Source organism: Neoarius graeffei, chromosome 16 (genome assembly GCF_027579695.1).
Source record: "Neoarius graeffei isolate fNeoGra1 chromosome 16, fNeoGra1.pri, whole genome shotgun sequence".
In the NCBI taxonomy this organism is placed as follows: Eukaryota; Metazoa; Chordata; class Actinopteri; order Siluriformes; family Ariidae; genus Neoarius; species Neoarius graeffei.
Genome location: NC_083584.1, coordinates 61234139 through 61250694, shown reverse-complemented (window position 1 = coordinate 61250694; position 16556 = coordinate 61234139). Strand labels below are relative to the sequence as shown.

At 40.9% G+C, this 16556-nt stretch overlaps 1 protein-coding gene across 1 annotated transcript in view; it reads right to left on the bottom strand.

Annotated features, from left to right (window-relative positions):
* gria4a (glutamate receptor, ionotropic, AMPA 4a) overlaps positions 1-16556 on the bottom strand; it is a 126608-nt gene that overhangs the window by 40337 nt on the left and 69715 nt on the right. The window contains exon 10 of the mRNA XM_060942197.1: positions 7802-8008. Within this exon, the coding sequence (XP_060798180.1) occupies positions 7802-8008 (207 nt within the window). The remainder of the gene's footprint in view (positions 1-7801; positions 8009-16556) is intronic.

Sequence of the window (16556 nt, the reverse complement as noted above, 5' to 3'; positions counted from 1 at the left end):
TTATTATGTTGAACAGACAGGGCTGGTTTGCAGTAAATTAAATGCATTATATATAATCCAGTTCTATCCAAAAGTCTTAGGCACATACAGTGCTTTGCAAAAGTATTCATACCCCTTGAACTTTTTCACATTTTTCCACCTTACAACCACGAACTTAAAAGTTTTTTATTGTGATTTTATGTGAGAGACCAACACAGAGTAGCACATAATTGTGAAGTGAAAGGAAAATGATAAATGGTCTTCAAAATTTTAAACAAATAAAAATCTGAAAAATGTGATGTGCATTAGCATTCAGCCCCCCTGCGTCAATACTTTGTAGAGCCACCTTTTGCTGCAATTACAGCTGCAAGTCTTTTGTGGTATGTCTCTACCAGCTTTGCACATCTAGACACTGAAATTTTTGCCCATTCTTCTTTGCAAAATAGCTCAAGCTCAGCCAGATTGGATGGAGAGCGTCTGTGAACAGCAATTTTCAAGTCTTGCCACAGATGCTCAATGGGATTTAGGTCTGGACTTTGACTGGGCCATTCTAACACATGAATATTCTTTGATCTAAACCATTCCATTGTAGCTCTGGCTGTATGTTTAGGGTCATTGTCTTGCTGGAAGGTGAATCTCCTTCCCAGTCTCAAGTCTTTTGCAGCCTCCAACAGGTTTTCTTCCAGGATTGCCCTGTATTTAGCTCCATCCATCTTCCCATCAACTCTGACCAGCTTCCCTGTCCCTGCTGAAGAAAAGCATCCCCATAGCATGATGCTGCCACCACCATGTTTCACAGTGGGGATGGTGTGTGCAGGGTGACGAGCAGTGTTAGTTTTCCGCCACACACAGCGCTTTGCATTTAGGCCAAAAAGTTCAACTTTGGTCTCATCTGACCAAAGCACCTTCTTCCACATGTTTGCTGTGTCCCCTACATGGCTTCTTATGCCTGTCTTTCAACAATGGCTTTCTTCTTGCCACTCTTCCAAAAAGGCCAGATTTGTGGAGTGTATGACTTATAGTTGTCCTGTGCACAGATTCTCCCACCTGAGCTGTGGATTTCTGCAGCTCCTCCAGCGTGATCATGGGCCTCTTGGCTGCTTCTCTGACCCTTGCTCGCTCTGTCAGTTTAGGTGGACGGCCATGTCTTGGTAGGTTTGCAGTTGTGCCATACTTTTTCCATTTTTGAATGATGGATTGAACAGTGCTTCTTGAGATGTTCAGAGCTTGGGATATTTTTTTATAACCTAACCCTGCTTTAAACTTCTCCAGAACTTTATCCCTGACCTGTCTGGTGAGTTCTTTGGTCTTCATGATGCTGTTTGTTCTTCAGTGTTCTCTAACAAACCACTGATGCCTTCACAGAACAACTGTATTTATGCTGAGAGTAAATTACACACAGTAGGACTCTATTAACTAATTAGATGACTTCTGAAGGCAATTGATTGCACTGGATTATATTTAGAGGTATCAGAGTACAGGGGGCTGAATACTAATGCACACCACAGTTTTCAGATTTTTATTTGTTTAAAATTTTGAAGACCATTTATCATTTTCGTTTCACTTCACAATTATGTGCTACTCTGTGTTGGTCTATCACATAAAATCTCAATAAAAAACTTTTAAGTTCGTGGTTGTAAGGTGGAAAAATGTGAACAAGTTCAAGGGGTATGAATACTTTTGCAAGGCACTGTGTAAAGAAATGCTGTCGACCAAAAATGGCTTAAAAATAATGAAATGTTTCTACATTTAAAAAATACTATACACAGTAATCAGTAAGTCATAATAAATTAAACAAAGTCAATATTTGGTGTGAGACGACCCTTTGCTTTAAAAAAATTAGCAGTCTCAGGTCCAGTGAGTGCAGTTTTATGTGGAAATGAGCTGTAGGTTTTACTGAGCATCTTACAGAACCAGACCCAGTTCTTCTGGACACTTCTGGACTGTCACACTCGCTTCTTCATTTTGCACCAAAACCTAGCAGCCTTCATTATGTTTTCTTTTTTTAATCTGAAAAGTGCTCTCTAATGTAATATGCTGTACAGATGCAAACATTTTTTTTTCTGTAACATTTAATTTTGTGCTGGAAAATGAACGTTTGGACTCTAAAATGTTTTTGTACCGACTCGATAATGTTGAAGTCATAAAATATAAATCTATAACGAAGTTTGTATGAAAAAAAAAGTCTCTAAGACTTTAGCACAGTACTGTATATACAGTTGTGGGAAGTTTACATACAGTGACATGACTGTCATCTTGGATATGAACGTCGTGGCAATATTTGGGCTTTCAGTGATTTCTCTGAACTGTTCTTTTTCTGTGGCAGAATGATTGTACAGCATACAGCTTTAATTAAAAAAAACACTAGAATTTGGTGCACACGTTTTAATTTTCTTTGGGTTTTCTGAAATCAACACAGGGTCAAAGTTATACATAGAGGGTCAAAAATATACATACAGCACACCTAATATTTGGGTAAAATGTCTCTTTGCAAGATTCACCTTGACCAAACATTTTTTGTTTACCATGAACAAGCTTCTGGTAGAATTATGGTTGGATATTTCACGACTCTTCATGGTAGAGTTCAGTTAATTTTTTTTCTTGGCATGGACTTGACTTATAAGCACGGTCCATATATTTTCAATAGGGTTGAAGTCAGGACTTGTTTTAAGCTTAATGTTAGCCTGCTTTATCCTCCACAACCAGCTCTGATGCGTGTTTGGGTTCATTGTCCTGTTGTAACTCTCAAGTCGTTTTCAAGTTTCTGATGGTTTATGCTGAAGAATTCTTGTCCTCCTTCTTCATTATTCCACCCACTTTGTGCAATGAACCAGTTCCACCGGCAGTAAAACAGCCCCAGAGCATGATGATCCTACCACCACCACCAGCTGGTACAGTGTCCCTCTGTACATGGTGGTCATTGTGGCCAAACAACTCAATCTTTGTCTCACCTGACCATACAGCTTTCCTCCAGAAGGCTTTTTCTTTGTCCATGTGGTCAGCTTCAAACTTTAAGCTTGAAGGTGTCAATTTTGGAGCAGGGGTTATTTCTTGGTTAGCAGCCTCTTAGTCCATGGTGATATAAAACTCATTGAACTGTAGACAGTGATCCATCAGCTTCCAGTTCATGGCAGGGCTGTGCCATGGTGGTTCCCAGGTTGTTCCTGACCATCCAAACCAATTTCCTTTCAGCTGAGGGTGACAATTTGGGTTTTCTTGAAGCAAAGTGGCTTGGAAAAGTGACTCCACCTCACAATAACTTGCATACAATTGTTTGAACTGATCTTGGAATTTGCAGTTGTTTAGAAATGGCTCCAAGAGACATTCCGGAGTTGTGTATATCTGCGATCCTCTTTCTCAGATCTGCACCGAGCTCCTTGGACTTTCCCATTTTACTGTGTGTTGGTCAATCCAATGAGTGCTGTAAACAAACCCTTTTTCTGAAGGCACAGAGAAGCTACCAGCTGTAGTCAATCATGATCACTAACAGGAAGTTAAGAGACCTTGGCCTTGGCAAGATAAGAGACATTTTGGAAGTTTCAGCACCTCTGAATTAATAATCTAAGTGAGCGTATGTACATTTTTGACCTTGTATGTATAATTTTGACCCTGTGTTGATTTCAGAAAACCCAAAGAAAATTAAAACTTGTGCACCAAATTCTCGTGTTTTTTAATGTTGTATAATCATTCTGCCACAGAAAACGAACAGTTCAGAGAAATCACTGAAAGCCCAAATATTGCCATGACATTCCTATCCAAGATGACATTCATGTCACTGTATGTAAACTTCTGACCACAACTGTATATACACACACACTGAGTGTATGATAACTGTGCTATTAGCTCTATTCCATGAGAAAAGTTTTAATAGAACCCTTATCTGTAGTCATGTTTCAAATCGTTGTAAAACACACACACACACACACACACACACACACACACACACACACACATACACACACACACACACAGTTGTGTGAGAGTGTGCCCTCTGAGAAAATCTATTTCTCTCACCAAAGAAAACATCAACAGTCATTTTCTGTGCTTTGTTGTTGTAAATTGGCAAAGAATCATTGAAATCTTCTGTTATTTGTATGTCTTTCACTGAATGGTAATTGTGTAGCATGCTTTTGTTGTAAATGAATGGAATTAAATGGGCCAATTGAAAATAAAAAGCAAAATCCTCTTGGCAGCTAAAAAAAACAACAACCAGTGATTCTGTAGAGGAATAATGGACAAGCTGCTGTCATTGAGCAAGCGAAGGGGGGTGTAGAGGGAGAGAGGAAGTTTCCCAGCAGGCTCTGGAGACCTGACCAGACCAGGTGTTGTTCTCCATGTCTGTGTGTTGAAGCAGGTGGGCTCTCACTGCACACATGCACTGACAGGAGACTGCCAACCACCACTTTCCCACATCTGTATCTGTATTCCCTGCACCTGATTTTCCCCAGACAGACAATTTCCTGGCTTCATCAAAATAATTAATGACACACAACAGCACAAATGCACAGGGTGGTCCTGGTGTAATCTTTACTAAATTGCTAAATACCATGCACAAAAGTGGGGATTTAAACCATGTTCCCACTGAAACAATTGTACATTGACTTTTTTGTAATTTCTAAAGACAGTATTTTTAAGATCTTATTTTCCCAGGGCCCTGTGTGTCCGAGACCTTAAGGCCTCTGCATGTTCGTGCGACAAGGCTTTCGCAGATAGCTTTTCGCAGACAGTTGTAATTTATCGTTGAGCGGGGAGTATAGGCGTGCGTGATGTTATTCACCGGCACAACGCAAGGGGGCGCGAAGTCGCTAGGAGTAGTTGGTGGGTGTGGTTAGTGGAGTGTTTATCCTCCGGTTACTTATAATGACTCGAACTTTTTTTTTTTTTATAATGACTAGAACTGGAGTCGTATAGATGTACGTACTTCCTCAATCAACCGCTCTTCATGCTGCTCCATCTTCGCTCGTGTTTTTAAAAATGCCGGTCGTGAAAACAAAAACCGGGAAAGTAGGGAAGCGGAATTGCGTGTACAGAGGATGTAGAGTGGACCAATCAGAGCCCTCTTGTCTGCGGCGCTGTCTGCGAGGCTTCTGCGGTGGTCACAGTTTTTGGGAGGTGCGCACAGAGCGTCTGCGAAGGTGGGGGGGCTACGCAGACACTGTCTGCGACACCGTCTGTGAGAACTGGGTTGTCAGCATAAATTGGCCTTTACGTTCCCATTGTACACCGTTCCCCAGTCCCGTCTCCCTGGTTATTTGTTTCCAGTGTCCTATATTTCCAAGGTCCTGTTTCTAATGTTCCGTTTCCCTGGTCCTATATTTCCAAGCTCCGATCTTTACAGGGCCCTGTGGGTCCCAGGTCCTATGTTCCGAATGGCCTATGTTTCACTGGCTTTACATTTTAAAATTCCTATTTTTTCAGGGTCCTACTCTATGCCTTCTTGGATTTTGGCTTATATTTCCTAGGTCCTGTTTCCGAGTCCTTTGCTTCCAGGGTCCTATGACCCCCAGATCCAGTGTTTCACAAGTCCCTGGTGATCTAGTGGTTAGGATTCAGTGCTCTCAACGCTCTCACTCTCAATTAACATTTGGGCGGAATGGTGGTGTAGTGGTTAGCACTGTGGCCTCAGAGCAAGAAGGTTCTGAGTTTGAGCCCAGTGGCCAATGGGGGCCTTTCTGTGTGGAGTTTGCATGTTCTCCTCGTGTCTGTGTGAATTTCCTGTGGGTGCTTTGGTTTCCCCCACAGTTCAAAGACATGTGGTTAGGTTAACATGGGGTGGCCATGAGCAAGGTATCTAATCCCCTGGGCACTGTAGCATGGCTGCCCACATACTCACACTGTACCTGGATATATGTGTGTGTGTGTGTGTGTGTTCACTGCTTCAGATGGGTTAAATGCAGAGGACGAATTTCACTGTGCTTGAGTGTGCCTGTGACAAAAGCTTCTTCTTCTCTATTTCTAATGTCCTGTATTTAAAAAAAAAAAAGTCCTATGTTTCCAAGGCTGTGTGTTTTCAGGGCCCTATGCCTCCCTGGTTCTTTATTTCCAAGGGCCAATGTTTCCAAGGTTTTATGTTTCCAGGGACTAATTTGTCCATGATTCTTTGCTTCCCATATTACAATGGTCCCGTTTCGATAGTTCTGTGTTTCCCAGGCCCTATGTCTTCCTGGTTTTTTGTTTCCAAGGTCCTAGGTTTCCAAAGTCTTATGTGTCCCTTGTTCTTTATTTCCAATGTCTTATATTTCCAAGGTCTAAGTTAATTTATTTGTAATTTTAAAAGCATGCTGTAAGTTTCCCATGTCCTATGTTTCCAGGGCCCTATATTTCCTTAGTCCTATGTTTCCAAGATGTCATTTGTCCATGATTCTATGTGTTGAGAGCCCTATGTTTCCAAGGTCCCATTTTTCCTGCTCCTATATTTCCAAGGTCCTATGTTTCCAGGGCCCTGTTTTAAGGGTTAATGGAGTGGTTAACTGTTTTTCCAAGCTTATGCGTCCCTTGTTCTTTATTTCCAATGTCTTATATTTCCAAGGTCTAAGTTAATTTATTTGTAATTTTAAAAGCATGCTGTAAGTTTCCCAGGTCCTATGTTTCCAGGGCCCTATATTTCCTTAGTCCTATGTTTCCAAGATGTCATTTGTCCATGATCCTATGTGTTGAGAGCCCTATGTTTCCAAGGTCCCATGTTTCCTGCTCCTATATTTCCAAGGTCCTATGTTTCCAGGGCCCTGTTTTAAGGGTTAATGGAGTGGTTAACTGTTTTTCCAAGCTCCGATGATTAGGACATTGGAAAGATTTTATTCCAATGTGCTATATTTCTTTGGTCCTGTGTTTCTGGGTCCAAGTCCTATTTTTCCATGGTCCCAAATTTCCAATGTCCTATGTTTTGAGGGCCTTGTAGTTTCATGTTTCCATTTTTGTCATTTCACAAACAAGGGTCCTGTATCCACAGGTGCTATTTTGACCTTCAGGTGCTATTTTGTCTCGAAAACAACCATAATGTTTCCAAGGTCCTATATTTCCAATGTTCTATATTTTCTAGATCCTATGTTTCTAGATCTTGTGATTGCTAGTTTCCAAGGTCCTGTCCCATATTTCCAAGGTCCCATATTTCCAAGTCCTATACTTCTAAGGTCCTGTATTCCCAAAGTCCTAGCTTTCCAGGGTCCTATATTTACAATATCATATGTTTCTCGAGTCCTATTTTTCCAAGCTCCTAAATTATCAATGTCCTACATTTCCATAGTCCTGGATTTTTAAGGTCCTATGTAATTTCAATAATGAGGGCCCTATGTCACCAGGACCCCATGTTCCTCACAAGTTATTTAGTTTAGAAAATTGTAATGCTCCCAAGGCCCTATATTTCCAGGGACTTTGTTCAACAATATAGGATCCAAGGAACATGGGATTTTGATAGTCTCAGGCTTTGGAAATATAGACTTCCTAGAGGGTGTGCATCAGTATCAGATGTTGTTTAGTATGATATGTGGTTTGGGACGTAACACACCAAACAATTGTCACGGTAACAGGGAAATCTTCATATTGGTGACAAAATGTTGCGCTTGTAACTTTCTCTCTCTTTCCTTAAGTAGTATGCATCACAAATGGTTTAGTATTTTTGGATTTTGTTCATATTTTTCATGTTATGTTTGGAATTCAGTCACGATTTGTAGCTAAGCTGGTGACTGTGTGAGAGGTCACACTGTGTGCTACAAGTGATGCCTTCTTCACACTTGTGCGTGCGCGCGCGCACACACACACACACACACACACACACACACACACACACACACACACACACACACACAGAGAGAGTCAGTCGTACCCCGTACACAAGCTCCCCCACCATCCCATTCCAGATCTTGGTCTCCGGATCCCTTGCACCATACTTCCCATCTGGAACGATGGAGATTTTGTATTTAATCCCGATGTGTTTGGCAATTTCAGATGCCAGATCAACACAGTATCCCTCGTACTGATCGTTCCCTTCGTACATCTCCCAGTTTTTCTTCAGCATCACGTACGGTCCTTCCTAACACACACACAGAAAAAGAAAGAGAAAGGTGGGAAAATACAACTCATCATTGTTTAGCAGTAACTTAGTGATAACTTCACAATAGCTGCTGAGTGCATATGAGCTCCCTCTAGTGGTGATGTTAGAGCATAACACAATGTAGACATTTATAGGTGCTCAAATTCAGTACATTGCTGAGAATTGATTTATCAGTCATTAATTATGAGAGAGAGAGAGAGACTTAGAAGACAGATATGAAGCCCATTGCTCAATGACACTGGATTAGAGATCCAGGAATGATGAACTGAACCTCCTCAAATAAATAGGCTAATTTTGCATGCTAACATTTGCAGAAAAAATGACTAGCTAATACTTATTTAACAATTTGAAGTAACGTTAGACAAGCGAACACTGGTAAATTATGCAACAGTCAAAGCAATGAAATAAACTTGTATGAAATTTCTCATCACAAAACTTGTTACAGGAAAAAAAAGGTCACCATTTTGGATCAGCAAACAGCTGTTCAAGCATTTATTTCTGTTGAAATGACATCAGTCGTATATCATGTTAACTATAAACGTCACCGTCATTGAAATGAAAATATTCTGCTCTGGATTTGGCTGCTTTTAGTGGCCACATCTTTCAAAGGTTGTCTCTTATTTATCTTTTGAGACGAGGTAACCGGTGCAGTCACCAACCTCTGGCTATCTATGAGCAGAAATAAAAAAAATAAACCAAAAAACCCCCCCCTTTGTTATAAAGTTGAACACAACGAGATGATGTTTAACAAAGACAGGAAGCTATGACGGCGGCACGGTGGTGTAGTGGTTAGCACTGTCACCTCACAGCAAGAAGGTCCGGGTTCGAGCCCCGTGGCCGGCGAGGGCCTTTCTGTGCGGAGTTTGCATGTTCTCCCCGTGTCCGCATGGGTTTCCTCCGGGTGCTCCGGTTTCCCCCACAGTCCAAAGACATGCAGGTTAGGTTAACTGGTGACTCTAAATTGACCGTAGGTGTGAATATGAGTGTGAATGGTTGTTTGTCTATGTATCAGCCCTGTGATGACCTGGCGACTTGTCCAAGGTGTACCCCACCTTTCGCCCGTAGTCAGCTGGGATAGGCTCCAGCTTGCCTGCGACCCTGTAGAACAGGATAAAGCGGCTAGAGATAATGAGATGAGATGAGGAAGCTATGACCAAATAAGCTGGAAATTTAAATGGGTAAAACAAAAAAGTTGTGAGGTTCAGAACGTCAGTCTGTGTGTGTAACAGAGTAAGATATCATCATACTGATGAGTTCATGTCTCTCTGCTTCATTCTGTCCTCTAATTACAAACGTTCTGAAAATTTGCCTCCAGTTTGTCACTTGTTTATCTGAGACATTGAGCAACACATGCAGTGTCGATGTGATGGATTGAACAGCGATTCCTCTTGTTCTGACAGACAGCAAGAACATCCAGTCTGTCAGCACTGATTTTAATTGGTTTAATTTTAGAACAACTCCGCCCGAATGGCTAGATTTCACGTCTAGTTATCAGATGATCCGTTCAGAAACATTTAGGCGATCTAATTGTTTAGTGTTTACGCAGTGTTATGCTACTATATATAAATACAGTCGTGTTTTTGAAATGTTCGCCACAATATTTCACATTAAACAGCTCATTCGTGTTGACGACCATGCTGAGCTCTGAGCTCCTCAGTATGACTCAGTCTACAGGAGGTTGTTTAGTCATCAGTTATTAGCCTAATCACAGTGGAATAGACGCCGTCTGAAGAAACTAGCGGTACTCCTAACATTTTTGTCTCATTCTGATTTTACGTTTAATGGTCCTATTTTCACCAGTGCTAGCTAAGGAAGACATTACGTAGCTTATGCTGTGTGTCCATGTTTCCCAGTTGCCTAGCAACATCATTCTCATGACTTTTACCACTTAATCAGAGAGTGAATATTGCATGCTCAGCTTCCTGTGTTAAAAGAACAATTTGAACACAGCATTGTGCTCGAGAAAAGGTCAGGATTAACAGAGAAATGGCTGTGAGTGGAAAGTCAATTTAGAAATATAATATTTGCAATGTGTGTGTGTGTGCGTGTGTTTGCATGCGCTTCTATCTTAGTGAGGACCAAGTGTCCTCACAAGGATAGCTTTGACCTTTTTGGGATATTTGGCTGGTCCCCATGAGGAAAACTGATGCTTTGTTTGTTTGCTTGTTTGTTTACAAAAATGGCAGGCTATATTTAAAAGAAAAAAACTTAAAAGAGCAATCTTTTGGTTACTTTGGTTAAAGTTAGCATCACATAGTTAGCTGCATTAGTAATGATGTCAATGGAAGGTCCTCATAAAGACGCGTGTGTGTGTGTGTGTGTGTGTGTGTGTGTGTGTGTGTGTGTGTGTGTGTGTGTGTAAACCTGGGATTGGGACAGAAAATAATGCAAACACAAGGTTAAGGTGTTGCTTTCCAACTGTGCAGTAATTATGTGCGTGCGCACGCACACACACACACACACACACACACACACACACACACACACACACACACACACACACACACACACACACACAGAACCTTCGCAGCATGCAGTTAATGCCTCTCTGTGTGAGATGAAGGATGAAATGTCCAGCTGAGAAAGAGAGATGGAGAGAGAGAGAGAGAGAGAGAGAGAGAGAGAGAGATATTATTCTCTTTAGCAGGCCATGACATGGTGTATGTGAAGCATAAAAATAAAGCTACTTCTGTGCTGTGTCACCGTGACAACTGGTATCACTGTGTGTTCACTACGTTTGGTCTGGACACACACACACACACACACACACACACACACACACACACACACACACACACAAGTCTTTAGATTACCAAATCACACATTTAATGAAAAACAAAACACATTACAGTACTAGATTGGCGGTAGTTGTGTATTTTAATTTAAGCTACTTACAATTTGTACATGTGCTGCTTACATTTCCACATTGTGTGTTTGTGAATATTTGTGTATTAGTATAAATACAGAGGTGATTATAGGAAATCGCGTGCACTGATTGGTTGAAAGATTCTGACTATTTCTCGATAATCACCTCGAATGACTCGACAAAATAGCGGCCAATTGCTTTGTCACCATAAGTGAGGAAGAATTACAAACTATGAAAGAAAATGCTGTTCCTAAAAGCAATAAAAATGCTATGAAGTTTGGTCTAAAACTATTTAAAGGTAAGGTGGATTTGTGATTTATTTTATCGGTTTCAAAACAAAGTGTTTTATGTGACTTGGCGTAGATAATGGATACAAGCCTGCACCGTGCTGTTATTATATTTGCATGCGGCTTTTGAAGTTTGAAATAAATTATTTTTAATATCTTTTTTTTAAATAATCACCTGTGTATTTATACCAAAACAATTATCCACCTCAGGCTCAGTGAACATCAGTGAATAATAACATTGACTTCATCTCGGGTATTATTCACAGGTATTCGCCTCGCCTGCAGCAAATAATTGTTAAATATTAATATCTGTGTGTGTGTGTGTGTCAGTGTTTTCTCCAACAAAAAAAGTGTACTTTTCCCCGATAGAATAACAATGTTATAACAAATTAGTAAGCAATTAATTCACCAATTAAGAAATGTGCAAATTGATAAAGTAATGGATGAATAAATTAGAGTTCAATTCAAAACAATAAATAAATAAACAGAAAATATTATCACATTATTCAATTGATAATTATAATACAATGTCTTGCAAAAGTATTCATCCCCCTTGGTGTTTGTCCTGTTTTGTCGCATTACAAGCTGGAATTAAAATGGATTTTTGTAGTGTTAGCACCATATGATTTTCACAACATCCCTACAAATTTAAAGGTGAAAATTGTTTTATTATGACACAAACAATAATTAAGATGAAAAAAATAAACAGAAATCTGGAGTGTGCATAGGTATTCACCTCCTAAAGTCAATACTGTGTAGAGCCACCTTTCGCTGCAATTACAGCTGCAAGTCTCTTGGGTATGTCTCTATTAGCTTAGCACATCTAGCCACTGGGATTTTTGCCCATTCCTCAAGGCAAAACTGCTCCAACTCCTTCAAGTTAGATGCGTTGCATTGATGTACAGCAATCTTCAAGTTATGCCACAGATTCTCAGTTGGATTGAGGTCTGGGCTTTGATTAGGCCATTCCAAGACATTTAAATGTTTCCCTTTAAACCACTCCAGTGTAGCTTTAGCAGTATGTTTAGGGTCATTGTCCTGCTGGAACGTGAACCTTTGTCCCAGTCTCAAACCTCTGGCTGACTCAAACAGGTTTTCCTCCAGAATTGCCCTGCATTTAGTGCCATCCATCTTTCCTTCAGTCCTGACCAGCTTTCCTGTCCCCGCTGATGAAAAATATCCCCACAGCATGATGCTGCCACCACTATGCTTCATTGTAGGAATGGTCTTCTCAGGGTGTTGGGTTTGCACCACACATGGCATTTCCCATGATGGCCAAAAAGATCAATTTTAGTCTCATTTGACCAGAGAATCTTCTTCCATGTGTTTGGAGAGTCTCCCACATACTGTTGGGCAAACTCCAAACGTGTTTTCTTAAGCAATTACTTTTTTCTGGCCACTCTTCCATAAACCCCGCCCACTCTGTGGAGTATATGGCTTAAAGTGATCCTATGGACAGATACTCCCATCTCCACTGTGGATCTTTGCAGCTCCTTCAGTGTTATCTTTGGTGTCTTTGTTGCATCTCTGATTAATGCCCTCCTTGCCTGGTCTGAGTTTTGGTGGGTGGCCTTCTCTTGTCAGGTTTGTAGTGGTGCCATATTCTTTCCATTTTGCTATAATGGATTTAATGGTGTCCCGTGGGATATTCAAAGTTTGGGATATTTTTTATAACCCAACCCTGATCTATACTTCTCCACAACTTTGTCTCTGACCTGTTTGGAGGCTCCTTGGTTTTCATGTTGCTTGCTTAGTAGTGTAGCAGAGTCAGGGTCCTTCCAGAACAGGGTGATTTATACAGACATCATGTGACAGATCTTGTGACACTTTGATTGCACACAGGTGGATCTTAATCAGTTATGTGACTTATGAAGTGAATTGGTTGGACCAGCTCTTATTTTGGGGTTTCATGCGAAAGGGGGTGAATACCTATGCACACTCCAGATTTCTGTTTTTTCATCTTAATTATTGTTTGTGTCACAATAAAACAACCATTTGCACCTTTAAAGTGGTAGGCATGTTGTGTAAATCAAATGGTGCTAACCCTCCAAAAATCCATTTTAATTCCAGCTTGTAATGCGACAAAACAGGACAAACACCAAGGGGATCAATACTTTTGCATTATACTGTAGAGCTGTCATATGTCTTGCAATCACCAAGTGATTGAAAACTATATTGTTAACTGATCTTTGGGGTTTTTTTTATTCATTTTAATTAAAATTTTAATGAGAAAATTGTGCTTTTTATTTTAAACTTTCCAATTGCGTCATTAATTCACTTAATAGCTTTTTTAAATTTTGTTGATCATTTCGATATGAAGTGGCACAAACTGCCACTTTTAAGTTTTAAACAAAAAAAGAAAAATATATAAATAGATTTTACCAACAAAATCAACACCATCATTAAAACAGTGATGTACAACAGCCTCTAACTGACCTAATTACACACTATATATTCTGTATGTATATTACAGCTTTGTATATTACTTCTTTTCACAATTTGTATCAGCCACTGACTTTTCTGAAAGTCCGTCCCACCTTCAGTTCCTGAGCTACAGATGTGTTGATTGAGAGAAGTAGTAGCATGTCCTGTTGAGTGGACTTGTGTTTTCATCATGAAGATGCTTTTCAGAGCTCCTTTAAAAGGTATTTAAGAGTATTTTTTAAAATCAGAGTAGAGTGCTCCAACTTTCAAAAAGAAAGTCCACTTTATCTAATCTGATAGTGACCGCTGGCAAAATGTGAGGAGAAAACAAGAACCAAGAGGTGCGATCAAAAAGTTCTGAGTTGCGAACGAATGGTGTGTGACATGGTCATCATGTGTGTGCAACAGGAGCGAGCACCAACTTTCCTGAGTCAGTATGCTGCATGACGTCACAGTGTCAACATCAGGACTTGTGTTACATGCATTTTTGTAACAACGTATGTACGCACGTTTGTGTTTTTATGCCGCAAGCAAACACCAAGTTCTGTGTCAAACTCAGGAATTCAGAAAGGAGACCCTTGAAATATTGTCAGAGCGATCCAACAATCCTCACAAACAATACACTCAATTTCTTGGACGTTTTAGAGAGTTGTGCTTGGGAAGCATTTCAAGGGTTTTCATTGCCAATTTCCTGAATTTGACACAGAATTTAATATTTGATCTTTGCTCAAGTTTGAGGTCCATAGTAAAAACGCAAATGCGCTCATGCATGCTATCACAAAAACACGTGCAAGCTCTGCTGTCTCAGAACATTTTAATTGCACCTTGTATAAAAATGTCCGGACTTAAAAATTACAAAACTGACATGACATCAAAGTGTGGGGGCATGAAACTGGTTTGACACAGCGAGCCTCATTGACTTCTTTGTCAAACATGTTCTCTAGTCCTTTGTCCAGTGAATAAGTGTCTGCTGTCCTTCAGATTTAGACTGTTGAATCCTAATCTGAGGAATTTGTCCTTCTCTTTTTCAGATATGCTTGACAAAGGGGAGGGGCTGGGGGAGTTAAACAAAACTGCATCTGGAGCAGTAACACCACACAAGCCTCATTGAAAATAATATTGAGATCACCCTGGCATCACAACCCATAAGGTGTCTGAGCAGAAGAGAAAAGTGATGGAGGGTGGCATGGTGGTATAGTGGTTAGCACTTTCGCTTCACAGCAAGAGGGTCCTGGGTTTGAGCCTAGTGGCTGATAGGGGGCCTTTCTGTGTGGAGTTTGCATGTTCTCCCCGTGGGTTTCCTCCGGGTGCTCCGGTTTCCCCCACAGTCCAAAGACATGCAGTTAGGTTAACATGGGACAGCCATGGCTTGAAGGTTGGGCTGAAGTGCCCTTGAGCAAGGGCACCTAACCCACAACTGCTCCCCAGGCGCTGTAGCATAGCTGTCCACTGCTCTGGGTATGTGTGTGTGCTCATTGCTCACTTGTGTGTGCACATGCGTGTGTTCACTGCTTCAGATAGGTTAAATGCAGTGGACAAATTTTACTGTGTGCTTATGTCTGTACTTGAGTGTATGTGTGACAAATAAAGGCTTCTTCAGTGGCTGGAATAGCTCCAGTGTGCTTGTCCGTAAAGAGGATGGAGACATCCGGTTCTGTGTAGATTTCTACAGGGTGCCAGTTGGGCCATGGGCAGGTTCGAAGCAGGTGAGGCTGCTGGGATATTATTGCAGGTTATTCATACATGACCAGCTTCTTTTCACTAAAAAGATCTAGCCCAGTGGTCACAGCAGTGTCAACATGCTATTGTTAAGGTTAAGCCACTTTGTATTTGGGTACTTTGCTTCACTTTCCTGATTTTTCTCTCCACCTTCTGAGTTGCACATGGTTGGATTGGACAAAGGGCTGGGGGCTATTTTGTTCCAGGAGGTGGAGAATGGAGGACCTCCCAGTGCATCAAGATTAGGCTCTTTGGAGTGGCTCCACCACATGAAGGATGCCAGTGAGCTGATCACCTGTTTGGTATCTGACATTACAGCAGATAGCAGACAGCAGTGGGGATATTCAGTTGGTGACAGGAAGGTTCATCAGCCTGTGATGGTGTTTACAGTAGCAGGTGATCCCATGGTCAAGGAGAAATCCTTCATTTGAAGTATGGAGTGTGTAAATACTGTATACTTCAAGAAGAGAACATACTATTGGTTTATGTATACATGCAGACAGTAATGGGACACAATTGGACACCACAGGCTCATCCATTTTCTTCTTTGTTCACGAAGTCCTTGTATTTATTTGACTTTACTTTTTACACCCACTAAGAGTACCACAATGGTGGCAAGGCATTCTGCAATATTCTGGAGCACACAGTTGATATTGCTAACAATCAATCTGATTGGGGTTCCTTGCTTGTGCACCTAAGCATGAAGGCCTTTCCCAGGTTTTCAAAGTTGCCTTGATTCAGCACTTTGCTACCCACTAAGGGGACCCAGGTATTTGTCAGTGATAGGTGTTAGAGTTGATACTGCTCATTCCTTTTGTATCTTTGGAATTCCATACAAATGTGGCATGGAAGCTCCTCATCCTTCATTCTGAGATATACCTGTGGCACCTGTTCGGTTATAATGAATGCCTAATGTGTAAAAGATCGAAGACCTCTGCTCTTAGGAATGTTCACTGGAGATGTAATTGGAATTGCACCCCAGGACATCCCCCTGGACAATATAACCAATCAGCACCTTCTGAACAGTATAAAATGATCACTCAACAGTATCAATCTGAGTAGCTCACATCCACCTATGAGTTATGTCATGAACTCCCATTCAGAGTTTTCTGGGACAGTCTAGGCTTGGGCAGTATCTTTGTGTTCATACCGTCCTGATATTTGACCAGGGTATACGGTATATGACGGTTAAAAAAAACCCACTGCTAGCATTAGCCATCATGAGTGTGGA